Source organism: Myotis brandtii, unplaced genomic scaffold, assembly GCF_000412655.1.
Source record: "Myotis brandtii unplaced genomic scaffold, ASM41265v1 scaffold686, whole genome shotgun sequence".
NCBI classification, from domain to species: domain Eukaryota; kingdom Metazoa; phylum Chordata; class Mammalia; order Chiroptera; family Vespertilionidae; genus Myotis; species Myotis brandtii.
In genome coordinates, this window is record NW_005370683.1 from 2840055 (window position 1) to 2850440 (window position 10386).

The following is a 10386-nucleotide window of genomic DNA, read 5'->3' on the forward strand; positions in this document are numbered from 1 at the left end:
TATAATAGAATCAGGGGCATAGAAAGGGAGTGGACTGACAATTCTCGGGGGGAACGGGGTGTGGGGGATGCGGGAAGAGACTGGACAAAAATCGTACACCTATGGATGAGGACAGTGGGGGGTGGGAACCGGGTGGAGGGGAGCTGTTGGGGGAAAAAAGAGGAACAACTGTAATAATCTGAATAAAGATTTTTTTAAAAAAAATATGCCTCCACCTGCCCACTGGATCACTTCTCTAGGACACCACTCCTGCTACTGATCTCCTTTCTCCTCTGCTCCAACAATATTTATTTTCTTCTCTAATAGATTATTCCTATTAGATACAAATACATTATAATAGTTCTTACCTTAAACAAAGAAAGAAAATACCCTTCCCTAAGTCCAAATGCCTTTATAGCCACTGCCTCATTTCTCTCTTCTGTTTTCCACCTCAGTCCGTTTTTGTCTCTAGAACTTACCAAAATAAATTCTTTAAAGGTCAGCAACAATCACTTTATCATATTCATTGATCAACTGTTGCTCTCACATTACTCGGTCTTTTTAAGTATTTAACTGAGTTTATCACTCTTCTCTTCCAGCAAAACTTTTTCACAAACCTTTAGAACACCATGTTCTTCTGATTTTTCTCCTGCCTCACAGACCACTCTTTCATAGTCTCATTTACTGATTCCTCCTCCTCTTTCTCAATTTCTAAATTGTGCAGTGCCCCAGGAGTCAGTCTTTGGGTATGTCTTCTACCTACACTAACCCTATAGGATGGTACTACTTGAAGTGCGGGCCACCAACCCAACCAAGAGAATCTGCACTGGATGCTTCCTGAAAATGCAAATTCTCAACCTTGTCCCAGAACTATGTGTATTTTTATGCACACGAAGGTTGAGAAATGATGGTCTAGGACTCAGTGGTTGGCAAACTGCGGCTCGGCAAACCATGGCTCTCGAGGCACATGCAGCTCTTTGGTCCCCTGAGTGTGGCTCTTCCACAAAATACCGACTTCTGGGCATGGGCCACGAAGTTTCAATCGCACTGTACGTGCGCGCCCCCACGTGGTATTTTGTGGAAGAGCCTCACTCAAGGGGCCAAAGAGCCACATGTGGCTCACGGGCTGCGGTTTGCCGACCACGGGTCTAGGTGATCTAATTCAGTCCTTGGCTGTAAATACCATCTGTACAATGATTTGCAGCCTTGACTTCAACTAGAATTAACTTGCAATGCTTTTTTAAAATAACTATGCCTAGGAGGATAAAAGTTAAATTTTATAAGTTAAATAAGATTTGTAAAACTGAACAAACATTTAAGAAAAAATGAGCTTTTTTTTTTAAATCTCACCCGAGGATATGTTTTTACTGATTTTTGAAAGAGAAGGGAGTGAGAGAGAGAGAAACATCGATCGGCCAACTCCCAAACTCGCCTCAACAGGGGACTGAACCTGCAACCGAGGTATGTGTCCTGACCAGGAATCAGACCCACAACCTTTTGGTGTTTAGGATGATGCTCCAACCAACTGAGCTACCCAACTGGGGCAGAAAAAACTAGATTTTAAAACTGAAATGAATAAATTGATGATTAATTTTAATAATTTCAACTAATAAATTAACATTAATTTAAATAAAAAATCTTATAAAAAACATGCACGCACGCGCGCGCACACACACACACACACATATATACATACAATTTCTCATGTTGAAACATATGAACAAATGTGATCCACATTATCCAGCTACTCCACACCAAGATATTTATTTACAGGGAAAGAAGTGTCCATACAAAGACTTGTACACAAATTTTCATAGCAGCTTTATGTGTAATGGCCAAAACCTGAAAATACCCAAATATCCATCAACAGTTGAATAAAGAAACTGTAGGATTGCTGGGTTATATGGCAACTCTTCTTAAATTTTTAAGGAACCTCCTTACTGTTTCCAGTTTACATTCCCACCAGCAGCGTATGAGGGTTCTTTCTCCAATACCTCTCCAACACTTCTTACTAGAGGCCTGGTGCATGAAATTCGTGCACTGAGGGGTGGGGGGTTGTCCCTCATCCCGGCCTGCACCCTCTTGCAGTCTGGGACATCCCTCTAAGCCGGCAGTCGGACATGCCTCTCGCAGTCTGGGACCTCTCGTTCCTTACTGCCCGCCTACTCGCTGCTCCTTACTGCTCAGCTCACTGCTCCTTAGTACTGCCGCGGAGACGGGAGAGGCTCCTGCCACCGCCACTGCACTCGCCAGCTGTGAGCCCAGCTTCTGGCTGAGCGGCACTCCTCCTGTGGGAGCATACAGACCACTAGGGGGCAGCTCCTGCGTTGAGCATCTGCCCCCTGGTGGTCAGTGCACATCATAGCGACCGGTCATTCTGGTCGTTCCACCGTAATGGTTGCTTAGGCTTTTATTATATAGACTAGAGGCGCAGTGCATGAAATTTGTACATGGGAGCGGGTGTCCCTCAGCCCAGCCTACACACTCTCCAATCTGGGACCCACAGGGATCGGGCCTAAACCGGCAGTTGGACAATCCTCTCACAATCCGGGACTGCTGGCTCCTAACCACTCGCCTGCTTGCCTGCCTGATTGCCTCTAACCAGTCTGCCTGCCAGCCTGATCATCCCCAACTGCCCTCCCGTGCCAGCCTGATCGCCCCCAACTGCCTTCCCCTGCAGGGCTGAGGGGACTGGGGGACTGAGGCTGGATGCGGCGGGGCTGAGGGGACTGGGGGACTCCAGCTGGATGAGGCGGGGCTAAGGGTACCGGGTGCCACCATCTTGTGGCTGTGGGTGCCACCATCCTGTGAGGGCGTGACAGTCAATTAGCATATTCCCTCTTTATTGGCTGTGGGTGCCACCATTTGTGAGGGTGTGGCAGTCAATTAGCATATTCCCTCTTTATTAGATAGGATTATTATTTGATGATAACAGCCATTCTAACAGGTATGTGGTGGCATCTCATTGTGGTTTTGAATTGCATTTCCCTCAGAGCTAGTTACCAGAGGGAAAGGGGAGTGGGGGCTGGGGGTAGAAAAGGATAAAGGGAGTCAAATATATGTTGGTGGAAAACTTGACTTGGAATAGTAAATACATAACACAATATACAGATGAGGTATTATAGAATTGTACACTTGAAACCTATATAATTTTATTAACCAATCTCGTCCCAATAAGTTTAATAAAAAAATTTAAAAAGAAACTGTGGTACAATTCTTACAAAGGAATACTACTCAGCAACAGAGAGAACTGAAGCACTGATACATGCAACAACATAAATGACTATCAAAACAATTATGTTTAAAGAAGTCATACAAAGAAGTACATATTGTATGATTCCACTTATAAAATACTAGAAAATGCAAACTAATCTATACAGAAAGCAAATGAGTAGTTGCCTAGTGCCAGAGGATGGAAGGGAGGTACACACGGGAGGAAAACCCAGAAAAGGATACAAACACACTTTTGATGATGACAAATATGTTCATGATATTAATTGTGGAAATGTTTTTTCACAGGTGTATTCACATGCTGAAACTTATCAAATTGTATACTTTAATTGTGTGCAGTACACTGTATGTCAATTATACCTTAATAAAAGCTATTTTAAAAAATGTTTAACCGAACCACTAATCAAATTAAAACATGAATGCCTAAGCATGATCAAATTAAATGAGAATCTATAGGGATGGGGCCAGGCTCAGAAATTTTTTTGAAAGTTCCCAAATTGATTATAAAGTACATTCAAGGTTGACAATATTGATATATATACTGATACTCCAAACTTTAGTTTTAAAAATGTTTTTATTGATTTCAGAGAGAGGAAGGGAGAGGGGGAGAAAAACATCAATGAAAGAGAAACATTAGATAGGCTGCCTCCTGCACACCCCCTAATGGGGATCGAGCCTGAAACCCAGGCTTCTGACCTGGCTACCTCCTAGTACATAGGATGGTGCTCAATCAACTGAGCCACACCAGCCGGGCCAAACTTTAAATCAAAAACTCCAATGTCTCCCCTAAACCCCAGACTTATAAAACCAACTGCCTATTTAATATCTTCACAACTCAAAATAACTTAGTTTGTTCAACAATATACTTTTGATTCCTCTCTCCTCCCACTTTTCCATCCTTTGACAGTCTCCCTATCTTTGTAAATAGTACCCCATACTTACATTTGTTTGGACCAAAGGCTTAGAAGCAATATTTATTCAACACTTACTCTCACACCCACATCCACTTCACCAACAAATCCTTTCCACTCTACCTTAAAAATAAATATAGAACTGAATGTTTTCTCACTACCACCATGGCTGATTTTCTCAATATCACCCTTGTAATAGTCCCATAACTAATATCCCTGATTCCTCAACTGCTTTCCTACAGACCATTTTCTCACAAAGCAGGTGATCCTTCCAGATGTAAATCAGATTAAATCACTCCTCTGCTTAAAATGGTGTAATGTGTTCCTCCTTGCCACCCAAACCCTTTCCTTGTTACATTCTGGCAACCAGAGTACAATGGCAATTCAGAATAAAATCCAAAATGCTTGCTCTAGTTCACAACCCTACATGATTTAGTCTCTCTCCACTTTATCTTCTATATTCTCCCTTCTGACACTTTCTATTCCCATGTCTTAGATGTGTTGGGCTGCCATGACAAAACACTGCAGACTGGGTGGTTTAAACAACATAACTTTATTTTCTCACAATTCTGGAGGATAGAAAGTCCAAGATGAAGGTCCAGCAGGTTCAGCTTCTGGTGCGTGTTCTCCTCCTGGCTTGCAGAAGGCATCCTTCTGTACTTACACATGGTAAAGTGAGAGAGATCTCTTTTCCTCTTGTGACAAGGCCACCAATATTATCCTATCTAATAAAGAGGGAATATGCTAATTGACACTCACGCCATTGCAAAGATGTTGGCACCTACAGCCAATAAGGAGGGAATATGCTAACTGACTAACACGCCCTCAAAGATGTTGGCACCCACAGCCAATAAGGAGGGAATATGCTAATTGCCTGCCCCGCCCTCAAAGATGGCGGCACCCACAGCCACAAGATGGCGGCATCCAGTCCCTTCAGCTCCATGCACCTGCCTCCGGAGTCCCCCAGTCCCCTCAGCTCCCCAACCGCCCAGGGCCGGCCCAAGGCGCAGGCAAGCCTTGGATGGCAGCTGCCCAGCCGCCCAGGACCCCCCGAGGCTCAGGTAACCAGGGCCGGCCGAGGCTTGCACTGCCGGCAGTGGCAGTAGCAGAGGTTTGATGGGGCGTCACCTTCCCCTGATCGCCGGGTCACCTCCTACCCCTGAGGGCTCCTGGACTGTGAGAGGGGGCAGGCCGGGCTGAGGGGTCCCCTCTCCAGTGCATGAATTTTCATTCACCGGGCCTCATGCACTGGAAGTGGGGGTCCCTCAGCCCGGCCTGCCCCCTCCCACAGTCTGGGAGACCTCAGGTGCGGGAGGCGACCCGGCAATCAGGGGAAGGCGACACCCCATCACACCTCTGCTACTGCCACTGCCGGCAGCACAAACTGAGGGGACTGAGCACCACCATCTTGTGGATGTGGGCGCTGCCATCTTTAAGGGTGTGGCGGTCAATTAGCATATTCCCTCTTTATTAGATAGGATACTTAGGTCCCACCCCGACCAACAGAATAGAAGTCTCCAGGAGTGAAACCCAGTATTTTTCAAAGCTCCTTTCTCACAGCCACCCAACTACAGGGTAAGATCAAAGTGTCAGCAAAACTGTTAGATCTCTCCAAATCAGATCCCAGGATCTGGATCTGTCAAGGGCAGCAAGTTCCTGCATTTCACTAAAGTGCTTTCCTAATCTACCTCTGCCCCATTTTATCCAAATAGCCTAACTTATCTACTGTAGTCTATATTCACCTCTTCCCTCTCTGAAACCCTACCGCACATTTGGATGGTGTCAGATAATCATAGTAAACTAGTAACCCGGTGCACGACATTGAAAGGAAATTAATTAGAAGGTGGCTGGTAGGGTGGGACTGGGCAAGACGGGCCAGACATGCCCTGCCAACGTCCCACGGTCCCTCCCTGGCTGGCTACACTTGGGTTGGCGCCATGGCTCAAAGGTCATTGGCGGAGTGAGCAGGGTCCCTCCCGCAGGTGGGGTCCCTCGGCCTGGCCTGTGGAGATCGGGCCAAAACCATCTCTCCGACATCCCCCAAGGGGTCCCGGAGTGCGAGAGGGCACTCTACAAAGTTGCTGTTGTACAGGGTGTGGAAGGCAAACTCAAGTGTGCAGTAAACCAGATTCCAGGGCCGACAGTGCCACAACAACATAACCCACGGCTAAAGGTGGAATCGTGTGGCCCTGAGAGGAATCAGGCTCCCTTCTCTCTGGTTTCGGGGTGCATCACCTGAGAACCGTCGCTGCCAAGTTACTGCAGCTCGGCAGCTCCTGCATTGAGCGTCTCCCTCCTGGTGGTCAGTGCGCGTCATAGCGACTGGTCAGAAGGTGGGAAGGACACTTAGCATATTAGCTTTTCATATAGATACTTAACTATATTATAAAGAATAGCTTATGCCCATTTTTAAATTATTTCCATTTATTTCTTTTTTTAATCTCCCCAAACTGCTATTTACATTATAGACACTGTATAAATATATGCTGAATGAAGAAAGCTTGTTCATAAAATTATTTCTTTATTCAATTTGTACTAAATCAGAGAAAGGGTATGTACTCAAATCCTTCCATTAGGAACCACTTAAAACAACAGTTCCTAAGCCAATACACACTGGACTCACCTGATGAAAACTGACAAAAAAAATATGCTTGTCTGGGCCCCACTTTCATAGTGGTTTTGATTTATTTTGCCAAGACAGAGCCCAGACATCCTTTTTTGGTTTGGTCTTTCTGTTTTCAAGGTGATTCCAATATGCAGGGAAAGCTAGAAACCAATGACTGAAATGCATCAACTTTAGATATTATATCTTTCTAAATATAGAGACTGGCTGTAGTAAAAGATGTCATTTGATTTAGAATCTGCAGAAAACAGTACCCATGTTTCACAAGGCTTTATTTTATGGTATGAATAAACTAATAGAGTACTTACTGATCAACATATGTCTACTTTTAGCTAAAACCATTCTTATCCAGAGACTAGAGGTCCAATGCATGAAATTCATTCACGGGTAAGGTCCCTAGGCCTGGCCAGTGATAAGGGCTGATCAGATTCCATGCCTCCCTGCTTCCTCCCTGCCTTGCCACCGGTACACCACCATCATGCGATTCCCCTTGACTCCCTGCCTCCTCCTTCCCTTGCTCCTTCAGTGCCCCGCTGCCGCCACTGCCGATCGCCTGCCATGTTCCGCACCGCCCCCTGGTGGTCAGCGCATGTCACAGCAAGCGATCAAACTCTTGGTCTCCTGGTCGAACTCCCGAGGGGACACTTAGAATATTAGCCTTTTATATATATACTAGAGACCCAGTGCATGATATTTCTGCACTGGGGGGAGGGGGCCCTCAGCCCAGCCTGTGCCCTCTCACAGTCTGGGACCCCTCGGGGGATGTCTGCCTGCCGGCTTAGGCCCACTCCCCACAGTCGGACATCTCCCGAGGGGTCTTTAGCACTGCTGTGGAGGCGAAAGAGACTCCAGCTACTGCTGCTGCGCTCGCCAGCCGTAAGCCTGGCTTCTGGCTGAATGGCACTCCCCCTGTGGGAGCGCACTGATAACCAGGGGACAGCTCCTGCATTGAGCATTTGCCCCCTGGTGGTCAGTGCGCATCATAGCAACCAGTCATCATTCCGCCCGGTCTATTTGCATATTAGCCTTTTATTATACAGGACTAGTGGCCTGGTGCACAGATTCATGCACATTGGAAGGAAATTAATTAGAAGAAATATTTTAATATCGCTATTCACCCTTTCTTGGTAATATAAGTGTCAACCAAATTCATTATCAACAACAGATCAAAACACACGCATGCAATTGGCACCAGGGAGAGCTTTATGGTCTATTTGCATATTAGCCTTTTATTATACAGGACTAGTGGCCTGGTGCACAGATTCATGCACATTGGAAGGAAATTAATTAGAAGAAATATTTTAATATCGCTATTCACCCTTTCTTGGTAATATAAGTGTCAACCAAATTCATTATCAACAACAGATCAAAACACACGCATGCAATTGGCACCAGGGAGAGCTTTATACGTATCATACATGCGCAAGTCAACATTTATTTTTAAATTGCCAGTGCACATCATATGTACCGACCGGTTGGTCGGTCAGATGGTCAGACGGACAGACGGTTGGTCACTTAGTCTTTTATATATACAGATAGATTACTTTTTTCTTTTATGGTTCAATTTCCATGCTTGTAATCTATATCTATGGACCACTTAGTACAGGCATACCCCAGAGATATTGCAGGTTCAATTCCAGACCACAATAATAAAGTCAGTCTTTTTGCTAGTGGAGGATCTTGCCTTCATAAAATGCAATGAATAGAAAAATTATATAATGGGGTATGCCTGTATATTAGGTGTACCAGTTAATAATGGCAGATTTTGTAATCAAAGAAAACACGATAATTTCAAAAGAAACATAAAAAGTGCTTTATTCAAAGTAATGTCCATCACTAGCTACACATTTCCCCCATCTTTCAGGTAATTTGTGGATACCATCCCAATAGAACTTTACGTGTGTGTGTATGTGTGTGTGTGTGTGTGTATTTAAATATATTTTATTGATTTTTTTACAGAGAGGAAGGGAGAGGGATAGAGAGTTAGAAACATCGATGAGAGAGAAACATCAATCAGCTGCCCCCTGCACAACCTCTACTGGGGATGTGCCCACAACCAAGGTACATGCCCTTGACTGGAATCCAACCTGGGACCCTTCAATCTGCAGGCCGATGCTCTATCCACTGAGCCAAACCGGTTAGGGCGAACTTTTGTTGTTTTGAGGCAAACCATTCAGAGAACCGATTTTTCACTTCTTCGCATGTTTTGAAGTGCTGCTCAGAAAGTGCAGTTGCCATCAATTGGAACAAGTGGTAATCTGAAGGAGCAAGGTCTGGTGAATATAGCAGGTGGGTTAATACTTCCCAGGCAAGATTTTTTAATGCAGTGGTTCTCAACCTGTGGGTCGCGACCCCTTTGGCGGTCGAACGACCCTTTCACAGGGGTCGCCTAAGACCATCCTGCATATCAGATATTTACATTACAATTCATAACAGTAGCAACATTACAGTTATGAAGTAGCAACGAAAATAATTTTATGGTTGGGTCACAACATGAGGAACTGTATTTAAAGGGCCAGAAGGTTGAGAACCACTATTCTACAGAAAGCCACTGTTCACCTGACAGCAGCAGGCTTTATCCCACTCTGGGCCCTCGTTATCATGAAGCAAAATTACTTTGCCATGTCTTCTGGCACATTCTGGGTGTGTCACGATCAAAGCGTGGTTCAAATTGATTATTTGTTGTCGTTAGTGATCAGTATTAACGGTTTCACTTGGTTTTAGAAACTCATAATCCACCACACCTTCCTGATCCCACCAAACGCAGAGCACTGTCTTCTTTCCAAAGCAATTTGGCCTTTCAGTCAATGTTGATAGTTGACCTGGATCAACCCATGATTTTGTGCATTTGGGATTCTCAAAATAAATCCACCTTTCACCACCAGTCACAATTTGATGCAAAAAAAAAACTTTCTTTCGTGCCACTGAAGCAACATTTTACTGATGACTTTTCGGTTTTCCATTTGTGTTTCTTCCAGTTGATGTGGCACCCATTTTCCTTTTTTAAAAATCTTTCCCATTGCTTGTAAACGATCAGAAATTGTTTGCTGAGCAATGTTTAATCTTTCTGCAAGTTGTTTTTGAGTTTGACATACATCTTCATCCAATAACGCCTGTAATTGTTGGTCTTCAAACTTTTTCAGTTGACCTGGACGTTGTCTTTCACATCGAAATCATCAGGTTTAAAGTGTTTAAACCAACGTTCACAAGTATATAGAGATGGAACATGTTCACCATAAGCTTTCTGAAGTATACGATAACTTTCAGCAGCACTTTTCTTCAAAATAAAGTAATGAATTAAAACTTCCCGCAAATGCTTTTTTTGGCACGAAATTCGACATTTTTAAGCGTAAAAATATCCATGATAACATCTTCAGCAAATTTGACATATGAAATTTTGAAGCCTGCTGTCAATACAACAAAACAGCATACATATCAAATCACATATATATAAACATAATTTTAACTCCATCTATTGAAAAAAATCCGATTAACTGGTACACCAAGTAAGCTATTTTTGCTTAAGTTTCTCTCTTCATTCCTTTTTTTAAAAATCCTCACCAGAAGATATTTTTCCCATTGATCTTTAGAGACAAAATGGAAGGGAGGGAGGAGGTGCGGAAAAGAAAAGAGGGAGGGGAG

General features: G+C 44.1%; 1 protein-coding gene across 1 annotated transcript in view; it reads right to left on the reverse strand.

The window, feature by feature from the left end:
- The window catches only part of LOC102243240, a 44881-nt gene that overhangs the window by 19467 nt on the left and 15028 nt on the right, over window positions 1-10386 (reverse strand). Inside the window, exon 2 of the mRNA XM_014529531.1 lies at window positions 130-136. Within this exon, the coding sequence (XP_014385017.1) occupies window positions 130-136 (7 nt within the window). The remainder of the gene's footprint in view (window positions 1-129; window positions 137-10386) is intronic.